Here is a 15,789-nt window from a genome sequence, read left to right on the forward strand (position 1 = left end):
AGCACTCTCATTGAGAAGAGGAACAAGAAAATGATAAAAACTGAAAATTACAGGGAAGCAGAGGCAAGGAAAAATTTTGTAAAAAGCACTGTCTGAAAGTGGGCCAAACTGGTTTTCTTTGTGAGAAAGAATTAAAAGGAGATTTGAGCGTTTAAACAGGAATGTGGTCTCCTGAGGGTGTTGCCTTCCAAATAGTACCATGATTCTTAATTTTAGCCACAGTGGTAAAGTGGTGCAGAGCAGAACAGAATCTGTAACTGGTGTGAGGGCCAGGGATGCAGCCCAGTAGGAGAGGCCTCCTTAGGATGCCTGAGGCCCTGGTTCAATCTCCAGCACCCCCCCCCCCGCACACACCCCCCAAATGGGAGATTATGATACTATGTACCCATGTGTCCCCACTAAGAGTAGGTGGGCCTGCTTTGTCAATTTACACTTACATAAATATAGTAACTTGCTATATAAGACTACGAGCAGTCTTCAGAAAGTTCTGGAATTCATTGAAAAATGAAAGCGATAGAATCTATAAATACTTATTGAGTTTTTTGGCGGAATTTGATACATCTCCATTGTATTACAGTTGAGCCATTAATCTTGCAACTTCATCAACATTAACTGGTTCATCTTCATGATGCTGCTGATTATTCAGCTCTTTCTCCAGTGGTTCAAGAGGAAGCCTTTTTGAGAAATTTGCAAGTTCCTTCTGAATGTTTACAAAAGCATTACGAGTTTTTTCATCATTTACAATGTTTATCTTTTTAAGATTAGTGGTGACTGGTTTTGCTTTGTTTTTGGACTTAAAGTTCTTTTGCCTGGCTATGTGAAATACATTCCTGAACTTCTGCCCTGTTAATTTGTTCTTGGCCATTGTCTTTGATATCTGTGTGCTGCTGCTCAAGCTCCAGGTGACACCATCTGCATGCACAGGGTCCAGGAAGTTCCGAGGAAAGCGACAGAATCTGTGAGTTTAAAATTTCCAGTAAAGAGGGGACTTGTAAAGGAAAGTGGTCAAAGTGGGAATTTCAGTACAAATTCTTGTGTCCTTAAATTCTACTATTTTCTCATTTTGTATGTGTATGGCTACATGCTCTTTTTTTGTCCCTTTTGGTGGTGGTGCTAGGGATTGAATCCAGGGCCTCCTGCATGATAGGCAAGTGGCTCTCCAGCCGTGGCTCTTCTCTGAGGCTCCCATTGCCTACTTTCAAATTGTTTTTGAGGATATGCAAATCACACAGCCAGACATGAAAGTAGGATCACAGTAGAGCCTTGGCTCATGAGCTTAATTTGTTTCATGATTTTGGAAAAGATGGCCATGTTTGTGTTTGTCTAGGAAACATGGCCGCAGTCATGTTTGTCATTTGATGAAGAATTTGCAAACAGTGACCAAATTTTGCCAAACCCTTCTACTTATGAACCAGTGCAAACAAAAGCACTCCTGAACTGTGGTACCACTGTATCTGTAATTTGCCTACCATGTCTCCCAGGTGGTTCATGCCGAGATCATAGGAATGCATTCCCATTGAATGTTCCAGGTTGTGAAGCATCACGAACTTTAGATTTTTCTCCCAGATGAGCCGCCGTACTTGTTCTTCATTCTAACATACAAGGTAGGAGAACAGAGTTATACCTCATTCTGGACAAATTCATGTTCAATAAAGAAAGTAGCATTTTTTTTTGTTTTGTTTTGGTACTGGGGATCGAACTCGGGTCCTTTCAGTTGTGAGGCAGGCAGCAGAACCACTGAGCTAAATCCCCAGCCCGAAAGTAGCATCTTATGAAGCATTCTATCAGTGTATCTCTGTCTCAGGGCATAGAAATAAATGAATATATCCAATATAACTGCCAAAGTCACATACTAATTGTAATTCTGGCCCTTAACTGCTTTGGTGGTTATTAATATTTTATGATATACACAATTAATTTCCTCCAAATAATGTTAACAGTTTTGTTTTTAGAAACTACTGTTTGTTGAAGTATATCATTTATAGGTGTAAACTCAGTCTTTATGGATCTCCATAAAATGTTTTGACTCTCACTCTTGAAAAAGTTTAGCTGATTATAAATTTCTAGCTATTTTTCTTCAGCTATTTGAAGATGTTTATCCATTATCTTCTGATAGTTGTTGTTGCACATGAGAGATGTACTGTCGGTCTAATTATTGTACCTCTGTTTTTAACTCTGGTAGAGTTTTCTTTTTTATTTTCATGTTCTGTAGCTTCTATTTACCTTCTGCTGGTTACTCTTTGTGTGGGGGGGAACTACTGGGATACAGCTAAATCCCCAGCTCTTTATTATTATTATTATTATTTTAAATTTTAAGTTGCCCAGGCTGTGCTTGAATTTGCCATCCTCCTGCCTTAGCCTCCCAGAGGGCTAGGATTACAAGTGTGTGCCACCACACTTGGCTATGTTGGGTACTCTTGACTGAATAATTCAGAACTTTTCTTGTAGTTGGAAATTTTCAAACAGCATTTTTTTCATATATTGCTTCTCCACCATTTCATCTAATTTTCTCCTTCAGAAATGCCTATCAAATGTATTTTGGAGCTGCAAACACTTTTTCATCTCTTACTTACACTGCACAGATTTTCCTTTTTATTGTCACGTGCTGCATTCTGGATGAGTGTCTCAGCACTGTCTTCCAGATGACTGATTCTAGCCAATTGTTTTGGTCTGGAGTTTATCATATTGATGGAATTTTTATTTCAGTGGGTATTTTTTTTATTTCCAAGATTTCTAATTTATTTCACAAATTTAATGTTCGTCAGTGTGTGTGTTTTTTCCTTTATGTATAAAGTCAGTTTTAGTTCTGTTATTTTAATTTTATCCAGAATAAAATTATATGCTGTCTGTTGTGTTTCTGGTCCTCTGGGAGAGTCATTACACAGAATTTAATGTACACAAGGGACAAAGTGTACCTGGTACTTCCCATAATAGCTGACACCCTCCACTACCACCAAGGCCAGAATGAGCTGTGGGCCCTGTGAGCAGTCATTAACCCCTGTTGCACCCCTTCTCATTGAGTGCAAGAACCCAGCCCCAGAACCTGGTCTCAGGAAGCCTTACAGATGCAGCCCCCTCACTTTGGGAGCAAGTTTTACTAATACCCAGGCATGGACATAATGAGGTTGCATGATGGGCATACGTCCAAACCACTAGAGAAGAAAATGGGATAAATGAAAATCTAACAAAGTATAAGAAAGGAAAAAAAAAAAGTGGAGTTGAGATAAATTATCAAGGTAGGATACTAGTCACAAGCCATGATTATTCCTCCTGAGGGGTTGGAATGACATTCACTTAATCCGATAGGGATGATAATTGCACTTTTTTTTTTGGTACTAGGGATTGAACTCTGGACCTTGCGCTTTCAAGGCAGGTGGGGGAACCACTGAGCTAAATCCCTGGCCTGATAATTGCACATTTAACACTAGTTAACTCTGAAATTGAGGCCCTCGTCCTAAATCAGAGTGGGTAACAGTGAAAACCATATGATTATCTCAGTGGATGGAAAGAAAACATTTGACACAATTAAACAGCATTTTGTCATAAAACCTCTCAGCAGAGCTGGGGATTTAGCTCAGTGGTTCCACCACCCACCTTGCAAGCACAAGGTCCAGAGTTCGATCCCCAGTACCAAAAAAAGAAAAAGAAAAAAACTCAGCAAATTAGGCATAGAAGAATGTTCCTAAACACAACAAAGGCCCCATGTGGCAAACCCCAGGTAACACCATACTCAACCATGAAAAGTTGAAGACTGTCCCCTGAAATGGGAAAAATAAAAGGATACTCACTCTCAACCATGCCTACTCAACATGAAAGTCTTAGGTAGAGCAGCTAGGCAAGAAAAACAAAGAAAAGGTATCCATATAGGAACAGAAGAAGTAAAATTGTTTCTATTTATCAATGGCATGCTTTTATATATAGATAACCCTAAAGACTCCACCAAAAAACTGTTAGAACTGAAACAAATTTGGAAAAGTTGCAGGTTACAAAATTAATATATAAAGGCTGGGTGTCCTGGCACATGCTTGTAATCCCAGCACTTGGGAGGCTGATACAGGAGAATCACTATGAGTTTGAGGCCAGCTTGGGCTACAAAGTGAGTTCAGGGCCAGCCTGAGCTACACAGTGAGACCCTGTCTCAAAAAACCAAAAACCAGGCAGAGAAGCTCAGCCAGTCCCAGCACCTGGAAGGAAGCTCCCTTGCTGCCATCCCAGGCTAGCAAGGGCAGAGAAGCTCAGCTGGTCCCAGCACCTGGAAGGAAGCCCCCCGCCTACATCCCAGGCTCCTAGGGCAGAGAAGCTCAGCCAGTCCCAGCACCCAGAAGAAAGCTCCCCCGCTGCCATCCCAGGCTCCTAGGGCAGAGACTCTCAGTCAGTTCCAACATCTGGAAGGAAGCTCCCCGCTTCCATCCCAGGCTCCTAGGGCAGAGAAGCTCAGCCGGTCCCAGCACCCGGAAGGAAGCTCCCCCGCCACCATCCCAAGCTCCTAGGGCAGAGAAGGTGAGCCATGTGGGTGCCAGAAGCACCCCACCACCACCACCTTGTTTATGAGAAGACACATAAACAAGCTACAAAAACAGACTTCCAGATCACCTACAGTAACCCCAAAGGGAAATGAGATGGAACACTCTGATACTCAACCATCTGGACTCTCTGAACTGGCAATAAGAGGATCTGGGAAAAATGAAATCAGAAATAATTACTCAGATAACAGCAAAGATTTTGCTCATGGTGCAAGACATGATTAATAAATCTAGAGAGGACACAGATAAAAAAAATAGAGGATCTGAGGAACATGATGGAATCCCAACATAGGAAACAAATGGAATCCATAAAACAGACACAAACAGATTTCCAAGAGATTAAAAACTCCATCGAAAGTCTGCGCAGCAGAATGAACCAATGTGAGGATAGAATTTCACATATAGAAGATAAGATTGCAATTAGTGAGGAGGAAAAGAAAAATTGCTTTAAAATTGTAAGGGAACATGAGAAATCAATTCAGCAGCTGCTAGACGATGCAAAGAAGAATAACATAAGACTGATTGGAGTCAATGAAGAAAGAGGAGAGAGTGCAGATGACTTAAAAAAACTGTTCACAGAAGTGATGGCAGAAAACTTCCCAAGGAGGGGAAAAGAACTTGACATACACATAAGTGAGGCATATAGGACTCCAGCTAGCCTTGATCAAAAAAAATCTACACATAGTCATATAATAGTTAGGATTCCAGAAATCCAACAGAAGAACAAAATTCTACAAGCAGTGAGAGAAAAGAAACAAATCACATACAAAGGAAAGCCCATCAGAATCACAGCAGACTTCTCAATGCAAACCCTCAAGGCAAGAAGAGCTTGGAGTGATGTATTTCAAGCCCTAAAGGAAAACAGCCTCCAACCCAGATTGATGTACCCTGCAAAACTGTCTTTCAAAATTGATGGAGAAATAAGATACTTTCATGATAAAGAGCACTTCAGGAACTTCATGAATACCAAACCAGAACTCCAAAAAATTTTAGACCATACTGTAGGAAAAGACAATGAGGATCACAACCCCAGGAAACCGAATGAATCCATTGGGCGTGACAAATTAAACACAAAGGGGGAGAATCCAACAAAAAGAAAAAGCCATGACAAGGCTTTTAAAACTTTTAACTTCATCTCCCTAATGAATGTATAATTCAATCTTATTATTGTACTGATTAGCATTTTTCTGACTCTAGAGTTGCACACCATTCCTTGTGCTATACTGGCTATTTATCATCTTCTTATGTCTACATTTTAATTGGGTTGTCTATTAATGAGCTTTAAGAATTCTTTATAGATTCTGCTCATAGGTTATATGCATTGTAAATATGGTCTGTTTAAGGACTACTTTTCATTTTAATGATGTCATTTAAAGTTCTAAATTTTGATGGAATCTCATTTATCAATTTTTTTCTTTTAGATACCATGTTTTTTGTATCCTAGGTAGTTCTTGCCTACCCTGAATTCATAAATATTTTCCCTTATAATTTCTTCTTAAAGTTTTATACTTTTAGGCTTTCTTATTTAGGTTCATACATCCCTTCAAGTTATTTTCATGTATGGAAAAAAAGGGTTGAGGTTAATTTTTTATATACAGATACCAGGTGTTCTAGTGCCGTTGGCTGAAAACACTATCTCTTCCTCGGCTCTTGAATTGAGTTTATGTTCTATAAAATGCTAATGTTAAATAATCTTTCAAAACTCAGTGGACCATATATGTGTGGTTCTATTTCTAGATTCTCTGTTTTATTACAATGATCTATATGTCTTTCCTTACAGCAACACTGCCTTGATTACTGTAGCTTTAGAAGAAGTCTTAAAATTAGGTACTAAACGTCTTCCAATACTGTTTTTGTTTTTAACTTTTCTAGGTCCTTTGTACTCCTACATAACTTTTAAATTTCAATATCCAATTCTTCATTTATAGCAAGTATACACAGACCTGAATTTTTATATATACCTTGTGTTTTCTAATCCTGCTAAATTCAGGTACAAGTTCTAGGGGCTCCTAGAGATTTCTTAGTATTTTCTCTGTAGGTGATCATTTCATCTACATATAAAGATTTTGCTTCTGCCGTGCCAATCCTATCCTAGTTGTGTCATTTTATTGCTAGACTATTTTGGTGGGGACTAGGTTTCAAAGTTTAATGGACAGATAAAGAGTAACCTTATCTGCCCTTGTTCCCCACCTTAAGGAGAAAGCATTGTATCTTCTCCATTCATATAAGGTGTTCTCGCTGGAAGTATGGAGTACATGTCTTTGATCTGTTGAGAAGTTTCTGTTCTACTTCTAGTCTCCTGATAGCTTTTACCATGAACAGCTGTAGAATTTAGTCCAATACTTTTTCTCCAACTAGTGACAGGATCATATGGCTTTTTCCTTTCCTCTGTTAAAATGATGACTTTTGGGGGTGGATATTCCAATGCTGAACCAACACTGCCATCCCTATAACAAAACCACTTTCTACATCCTGCCAGATCTGACTTCTAATTGTTTGTTTTGTTAAACAAATTTCTATCTATGTTCATACTTTTTTCTTCTATTATCTTAATCCAGTTTTAGGATTAGCACAATGTTGAGTTCCTAAAATGAGGGGAGAAGTGTTCCTTCTTTTTTCTGCTTTGTTTGATATAATTTATCAGTTAAAATGTTTATGAGCCTGCTGTTGTCATATAGGTAGGTTTTCAAGCTAGGAATATACTTTCTTTAATAGATGCTATTCAAATTTTATATTTCCTCCAGAGTTAGTTTCATTAATTTGTCTTCCAAGTTACTTCTTAGAAGTTGTCAAATTTATTTCAAAAAAGATTTTTGTAATATGCTTTCTATATCCTTTTAAATTCTGTAAAATCTGTAGTAATGTCTCCTAGATCTTAATATTGTAATTTTAAAAATGTATAACTGATATTGTGTAACAGGAAGAAAAGGTCTAAAAGAGCAGGGGAATTGGGAGGAGTAGGGGAAGGGAAAAAAGGGAAAGGAAAAAATATGAGAAGAGGAAAAAAATGGAAACAAGGTCTTTGCAAATAGGGAAGGGTGGAGGGGGGTGAAAGGAGGGCAAGGGAAGGGGAAAAAAAATAAGAACCAAGAGACTCATGTAATGGTACAAGATCCCAATGATGAATGTAACTGTATTTTATACCGAAAATGTACCAATGAGCTTAATGGGAAAACAAACAAACAAACAAACAAAAAAACCAAAAACCGAAACAAAACAGAACAAAATTCTCAAAACAACAATAAAAGGGCTGGGGATTTAGCTCAGTGGTTTCGCTGCCTGCTGTGTAAGCGCAAGCACCTGAGTTTGATCCCCGGTTCTCAAAAAAAACCCCCAAACCAAACAACAACAACAAATTAACATACAAAAGTCAATAGTATTTGTATACACAAACACCAAACTATCTGAAAAGATTAAGAAATAATCCCATTTACAACAACATGAAAAAAATACTTCATAGTAAATTTAACATAGGTGAAAGGTCTATATAATTGTTCTTCAGTATCCATGTAGGATTGGTTCAGAGATCCTTTCCTCAGGGATAACAAAATCTGGGGCCAGGGATTTAGCTCAGTGGTGCCTTGCCTGCCTCGCAAGCTCAAGATCCTGAGTTTGATCCCTGGGACCAAAAAATAAAAAATAACAACAATACCAAGGAATAACAAAATCTGAGGATACTCAAGTTTCTCATATAAAATGGCATTAGCCAGGCATGGTGGCACAAACCTATAATTCCAGCTTCTCAGAAGGCTGAGGCAGGGAGATCACAAGTTTGAAGCCAGCCTGGGCATCTTAGAGAGATCCTGTGTCAAAACTTTTTAAAAAAGGCCCAGGAAGCACAGAGCAGTGGCACATGCCTGTAGTACCAGTACTCTGGGAAGCTGAGGCAGGAGGACTGCAAGTTTGAGTCCAGCCTGGGCAACTAGTGACTTAGTAAGACCATGTCTCAAAAAGAAAAAATAAAAGGTCTGGGTAATTAGCTCAGTACAAAGGCTTTGGGTTGAATTCCCAACACTGAAAAAAAAATCATTAATCCATCAAATAAACATATGCTAATGTATAGTAATAGGACTGTTATATGGTTATACTGTTGTAGGACTTAGTTATGTGAAACAATGAAGTTAGAATTTTGTTTTGTTTTGTTTAGTTTTTGGTTTCTTGAGACAGGGTCTCGCTTTGTAGTTCAGGCTGGCCCTGAACTCACTCGAGCTTGAGGCAATCCTCCTGCCTCTGCCTCCCAAGTGCTGGGATTACAGGCGTGCACCACCATGCCTGGCAATAAAGTTAGAATTTTAAAATAAACAAGTATATTTAAAATAAAAACCAATGTGCAAAGTGGGAAGTGAGAGTCAAGTTTCAAATTCTAGCAGCTCCTCTCTGTGCCAAGGGCTATCATAACAACTTTTTGTTCCTCAAACATGCCAGATGCACTCCTTTCTCAGAGTCATGCACTCTTTTGCCCTGGGACTTTCACGCCATCATTTATTTTGCTCGCTCCCTTGCTTCTACCAATTCCCTGCTCAGGGCTCTACTGGCCCTTCTGTCACCATCGCCCCATAGGCAGGGATTTCTCACTGTCACCACCACGGCCCTTCCAGCCCCTTATTTTTCTGTACTGCTTCTCACCATCCAACATACTCCGTATATCTGCTAGTTTGCCCACTTCTTTCGTTCTGTCCTACTCTAACAGAAGCTCCACAGTAACTTTGTTTTGTTTCTTGCTGTGTGGTACCAGGAAGAATAAATAAGTGCATCATATTTCCAGAAAACACTCCTTGTAAGAACATAGTTTGGAGAGTGAGAGAACGGGGTGGGTACCCGAGTAAACACATATTGCCCAACTGGCAGCCCCGTCTACCTTTTCCTGATAGTGTTTTCCGTAGGTTTTTTTCCAGAGATGCCAGTGGTAATCCAGCATAGGGTCCTGCTGCAGTTGTGCCCCTGCCAATGAGCACGTCACGCACACCCACGCCAGCCACTGCATCCTGTTGGAGAAGGCAACATAGGAAGCAGAGCTCTTAGCTGCATACATTGTGACCATGTATATTCAAAACAGCAAACAGCAAAACAAAGTCTTTCAAAGCAACATATTCTTATAAATCAGAATTAGAAAAACAACAATATATAGTCAATATATAGTCACAAGATGAAAATGCAGAACTATGTCTGAAATATAATTTCCAATACTCAGTAACACGTTATTTTATTAATTTTCGAATTTTTTCGAAAACAGGGTCTCCGTCTCACTATGTTCCCCAGGCTGGCCTAGAACTCATGGTGATCCTCCTGCCTCGGCCCAGTTAGTAATGTTTTAGAAAGTGATTTTCAAGAGCCAGGGATTTAGCTCAGTGGCACCGCACTTGCCTCACATGCACAAGGTTGTGAGTTTGATCCCAGGTACCAAAAGAAAAAACAAAAAAAAGTGATTTTCAGAAATTTTCCAATATCTCGTAAACTGAACACACTGAGTGTTTAATTTTTTTCCAGTACCAGAGATCAAACTCAGAACCTTGTGCTTTCAATGTTCCAGAAATCTCAGAAAGAAATACATGGAGACACAGAATTCAGGTAAAATAATAAAATTTCTTCTCGTTAGTGGGCAGGAACGCCAGAAACCAGTCTGGTTAGTATCCGTGCCCCTTTGTTCAGCGTTTCCCTTTTTATATCCTTTTTAGCCATTACATCATCCCTAGTGGTCTTTGCTGTGTAAATATAATTTCAGTTCCTATTTACAAGTTACAGACACAAGTAGGCACATATACATTGTAAATTCACCCTGGCATTGCAACTTTGTTAGGTTAATGAAGTTACTGGTTAAAGAGTCAGATTACCTTCACTTTAAACAAGGAGAGTTATGGGAAAAGCAAATCTTAAAAGAACATATTACTTATTTTGCTTCTACAACTACTTTAATATTCAATCTATTAAGTTATCTAAAACTTTTCCCTATCATCAAGATAGGCATGGCACCACTGAGCTAAATCCCTACCCTTACCACTGAGTGTTAAAAAGTAGGGACTTTCCAGGATTTGCCAACAAATCTAATCAAAGGAAATCATCTTTCCTCCTTCCCAAATAGAAATCATCCTTAGAAGAAGACATCCCTCTGAAAAATTGGTTTATCTTCTGAATTGTTTAATACATGAGCTTGTTTTATGAGCTGGTCTGTTTAAATGTGCAGAACCTAGTGTACACATGTGTGGAAACATTGCATGGTGCCCCATCAAACTATACAATTTTCTGTTTCTGTGAATCAGTTAAAAGATAATTTTATTTTTTAAAATAGCTGGGCATGGTGGCACATGCCCGTAATCCCAGCAATTCTGAAGTTTGAGGCCAGCTTGAGCAATTTAGTGAGACCTTGTCCCCAGATAAAAATAAAAAGGACTGGAGATGCAGCTCAGTGGTAGAGAACTTGCTAGCCTAAATTCAATCTGCACCAACACCCTCCATACACACACACAAAGGAAAGAAAGCCAGGTGTGGGGATACGCGCCTGTGGTCACAGCTGCTCAGTAGGCTGAGGCAGAAGGATCACTTGAGCTGGGGAGTTGAGGCTAACCTCAGCAATATAGTAAGATTCATCTCAAAAATAAATATAGAGCTGAGGATATAATTCAGTGGTACAGCTCTTATCTAGCATGGGCGAGGCTCTGGCTTCAACCCCAGTATTACAAAAGATTAATTTAAAAATAAAGGGGTCAGGGATTTAGCTCAGTGGTTCCTCCGCCTGCCTCGCAAGCATAAGGTCCCAAGTTGTCCCCGTACCAAACAAACAAACAAATAAAAAGATTAAAAATAAAATAAAATGTCTGCAACCTCTAGAGATACTTAAAGGACAACTCCCGTCTGTCAGTCTCACATCCTTAGGTTTTGTTTTGTTTTTTACTTTTTTGATACTGTGAATGAACCCAGGGCCTTCACATTAAGCTGCATCCCCAGCCCTTTTTCAATTTTTTATTTTGAGACAGGGTCTTGTTAAGTCACTAAGTTGCCCAGGCTAGGCTCAAACTTGCAGTCCTCCTTCAGCCTCCCAGAGTCCTGGGATTATCTTTTTAAACTTTTTTTCCTCCCAACAATCAAGTATCTGTTTCAAAGGAGGGAATTATCTATTCTCTAAAACACAATTTCTGCTGGGGATTTAGCTCAGTGGTTCCGCTGCCTGCCTCACAAGCGCAAGGTCCCAAGTTCAATCTGCAGTACCAAAAAAAAAAAAGTGCAATTTAAAACAATTTCTGTATTCAATTCAAAGAAAGTACCACAGAAATTCAGTAACTGCCTCAGACTGGATTTTACTTTCTTTTCCATTTCTTTTTAATTCAAAACAACTGGGATTTTAACCATGTAAATCTTCAAATTATATTCCAAAGAAAGCTAGTTTCAGCTTCAAGTTTAGATGTTCAAGCAGACATTAAGTTTTCAAAAATAAATTACTTTTAATCAGAAAAAGAAGTGGCAAATTGAGTGATGTGATTTTTTAAGTTACTTCCTGGAACCAAAGCTTTTAAAACCTGGCAGGAAGAGCAAGCTAAAAACACAAGCAAGAATATTTAAAGACCAAACTTGAGAAAGATAACAGAAAGTACGTACATGACCAAGACCAGCAGATGCTCCCATCAGAAGAGTCCTTGAATTGGTGAGCTCACTCCAAAGATTTCAGAGGCAGTAAAGAGACTTCAGCTGAATTGCCTTTAAAAAGAAATTGGCCTTTGTCACATGAGGTATCCACGATGAGGAAGTGAACTTTCATTTCAGTTCCATTTGCTCTAGCCTTCTCCTTGTGATCTTGGGAACAAAGTTTCCATAAGATTGTGCTGACTTAAGTGAGAATTCACAAACAAATGGGAGGAAACAGGCTGCTTTCAGCAAACAACACCAACTTCTCAGTAAATAGGAAAAGCTACAACACAAGAACCCAGCAGTTAATGTTATAAGTAGAGTCCAGAATCCTAACAGCCCAGTATCTACATCTTCAGTTTTCAAATTTTCAGCATGCAACTCTTTAACGACCAGGTAGGCGATGGCAGGAGGAAAGCGAGCACTGCGGCAAACAGCAGCGAACAGAGAGTAGAGAGAACCTGGACAGGCCACCGCCAAGCCAGGGTTCGGCTGCCCGCAGCAGCAGCAGGGACGATGGCCTTGCTTTGTTCGGCAGGAGCGGCGACCCATCCACGCCGGAAGGCCGGGACCAACCGGCCCCTTCTGGGCTCGGATGAAACTCCGGCCGGCCAAGAACTCCGCCCTCAAGTCGCGGGCCACTTGATCGCCTCCTTCCTCTTCGTCCACTGGTCCCTCACCCCAACTCTCCCCGAGTGGAGATGGAATTCAAAGGCGAGAGGGAGGGACCGGGGTGCCCAGCCGGCGACTCCGCGGACCTTGACGCCTCCGATAATTGAGAACTTTAAGAAGAAATTATGAGCCGCTGCCTGCCTCACAAGCGCAAGGTCCCAAGCTCGATCCCCGGTACCAAAAAAATCACAAAAAGACAAAGCAAAACAAAACCCCAAAAACGGAAATGAGGAAAACAAGCTTCCCAGCAAGCATTTACTTCAGGCCGAGATGCATGAATACAGTGCATGGAAGAAATTTAAGTTTTTGTGGCCCAAATTTGTTAAATAAAATGCACAAAATTCAAAAAAAAAAAAAAAAAAGGAAAAGGCTGAGACAAAGGCAACAAAACTTTGTGGTTTGTTTGTGTATGATGAAATACAAGTATTAAAGGAAGAACCAGATTTGAGTTAGAGATTATTAATTATACTTTTCAATATCTTGAAGGCATGGTTTCTTTTCATTAATTTTTGGAACTAGTCTCAGTAAATATCTTTAGCATACAAAAAATGAAAGTTGAGTGTGTGATGAATCAATGAATGAATGAATTACTCTCAGGTGAAAATTCATGGGCAAATGTCTTTCAAGTAGTCTGTTGTAGCCATGACATGTCATGGTCTATTAAATGCTCTAGACTGTGTTTTCATCTCTGAGAAAATCATGAGTCACTGTGTCCTCTCTCGCATGGTGGCCCACCCTCATGCTATAGGGTGAACTTCTTTTCCTACTTGCCCCAAACTTGCTTTCCAGAGCCTGTTTCTTTTCCTACCTTTAGTAAAACTTTACTACCATTTAAAAAAGTCATGAGAAACTATAATGTTGCCTACTTGTAGCTGAAAAAAGGAAGAAGATCAAGGAACTTTTCCAAAATCAGTCACTTACCCAGCATAATCACCATTTTGATTCTTGGTCAGTGATTTGACAAAAACAGAGTCCAGGAGAGGGATTCATCCAGATGTCATAGTTAAAATCAAAACAGGGCTGGAGATTTAGCTCAGTGGTGCCACACCTGCCTCACAAGCGCAAGGTCCTGAGTTCAATCCCCAGTAACAAAAATGTTTTTTAAATAAATAAAAATTTAAAAATAAATAAATTTTAAATTAAAAAAATTTAAAAATAAAATCAAAACAGTGTAAAAGTTTAACATGATATGTTTAAAAGTTTAACATATTTTAAAAAGTAAATAAAAGAAAGCAAATCAACTTTAAGGAATAGTCAATCTTAGGAAGAAAGGAGGAAGGAGAAGGAGGCAAAACCAGCTGAGTTCGTGACATCTCTCTCTACCAGGTATGACGCTTAAGAGGAAACCCAATTAGATGAACTGAAGCAATACAGGAATGAGTTGGCTGACATGGCTGACAAGTCAAGGAAGCGTTCAGGCTCTGGACACTAGTCTTAGCTACTTTTCTTGTTGCTGAGACAAAATACCGGACACCCAAAGTTCGAGGAGGAAAGGTTTATTTCAGCTCACAGTTCGTAGAGGTTTCAGTCCAGAATCAGCTGCTCCAAGGCAGGGTGGCCCATGGCAGAGGGGCATTGCAGAGGAGAAACAGTTCATTGCAGGCAGAAGGCAGCAAAGCAGCGAAGTAGTGAAGCAGTAGCAACAGCAGCAGCAGGCTTGACTTCTTTCTGTCCCCTTATATCCATCCAGGGTACCTACCTTGTGGGTGGTAGTACTCACACCCAAGATGGGCCTTCCCGTTATCCATACCCCAGAACCTTGCTAAACCAATCAGTGCACTAATTTAGTAATCACATCTCCTTAATCTCAGCATCAGACACCCTAGACCCAGTCACCTCCTAACACTGTCACCTGGGAGCACAGGAGGCTTTGGGGGGACATCTAGGCCCAAACCATATGTTTAATCCAGACTCCTCTGGGAGTTTTCTGCCTTCTTGCCTGTGTGATTTATTCTATGGGTTTGCTTCTCTGATGCTAAAACATGACTTGAGCAATTTTAAACTTTATACCTGACACCCCCATAACATGAAGAACAAGAGAGAGTATCTCTGACCCCTGTCATCATGCACAAGAATCAGCCTTCATATAAACTGAGCCATCTTAGGGGAGGGGCCTATCCTGACTCCACTCTGAACAAGAATAAGTGGGATTTATATGATGACTGTCTCAAATTATACCTTATTTGTCCATCTTTTACCATGCCACATTATCAAAGATGGGTTCTACTGGTAAAAAAGGACAAGGGGAGAAAAAGAAGAAGATAAGATAGACTCTGATCACTGCATCTGAGGGTGGAGTCAACCGACCAAAACTACTGGGCTGCTATGCAAATGTGGCAGGGTGCATTGGAAGGCAGATGGATCAGAAAAGGTCATGTCTAATCCAAGTAGAAAGACTGCAACAGTTGCACTGTTTATTCCCCTATCCCTTCCTCTTCTCTCATCACAACTTTTTTTTTTTTGGTACCAGGGATTGAACTCAGGACCTTCGGCTTGTGAGGCAGGCAAGGTGTTACTGAGCTAAATCTCCAGCCCACATACTTATTTTCTTCTATACCTATACCTATTTTTATCATGGATAGATGTTGAATTTTGTCAGTCTTGTTCTACATCACCGGGCTATCATATGACTTTTGTCCTTGCTTCTGTTTATGTGATGGATTACATTTAAGGACTTATCCATATTGAACCATCCTTGTATTGCTGGGATCAAGCCTATTTGGTCATGATGTATCTTTTTGATGATTTGTTTCACTCTGCCAATATCTTGTTGAGGATTTTTGTATCAATGTTCATTAAAGAATTCGGTCCATAGTCTTCTTTTTTGGTTGGGTCCTTTTCTGGTTTTGGAATCAGGCTAATGCTGGATTCCAGGGATGACTTTGGGAGTATTCCTTCCCATTCAATTACTCATTAAAGAGTTTGAGATGTACTGACATGAGATCTTCCCTGAAGTTCATGAAGAATTCAACAGTGA

General features: G+C 39.8%; 1 protein-coding gene and 1 pseudogene across 2 annotated transcripts in view; both read right to left on the reverse strand.

Moving 5' to 3' along the window:
* Ctss (cathepsin S) overlaps positions 1-12,850 on the reverse strand; it is a 28,096-nt gene extending 15,246 nt beyond the window's left edge. Inside the window, exons 1-4 of one of the 2 annotated variants that reach the window (XM_087213389.1) lie at positions 12,602-12,837; positions 12,114-12,212; positions 9,382-9,508; positions 1,470-1,592 (exon numbers count right to left, since the gene is read on the reverse strand). In XM_087213389.1, the coding sequence (XP_087069515.1) occupies positions 1,470-1,592; positions 9,382-9,508; positions 12,114-12,115 (252 nt within the window). In that variant the 5' untranslated portion in view covers positions 12,116-12,212; positions 12,602-12,837. Of the gene's footprint in view, positions 1-1,469; positions 1,593-9,381; positions 9,509-12,113 lie in introns of both variants that reach the window. The other variant, XM_087213388.1, reaches the window with a different exon arrangement.
* On the reverse strand, positions 421-1,003 carry LOC101696644 (ribosomal biogenesis factor pseudogene; annotated as a pseudogene).
* Positions 12,851-15,789: the final 2,939 nt, after the last annotated feature.

This window comes from Heterocephalus glaber, unplaced genomic scaffold (assembly GCF_053883595.1).
Source record: "Heterocephalus glaber isolate CG9 unplaced genomic scaffold, H.glaber_assembly_v1.0 deba00001442, whole genome shotgun sequence".
Taxonomy (NCBI): Eukaryota; Metazoa; Chordata; class Mammalia; order Rodentia; family Bathyergidae; genus Heterocephalus; species Heterocephalus glaber.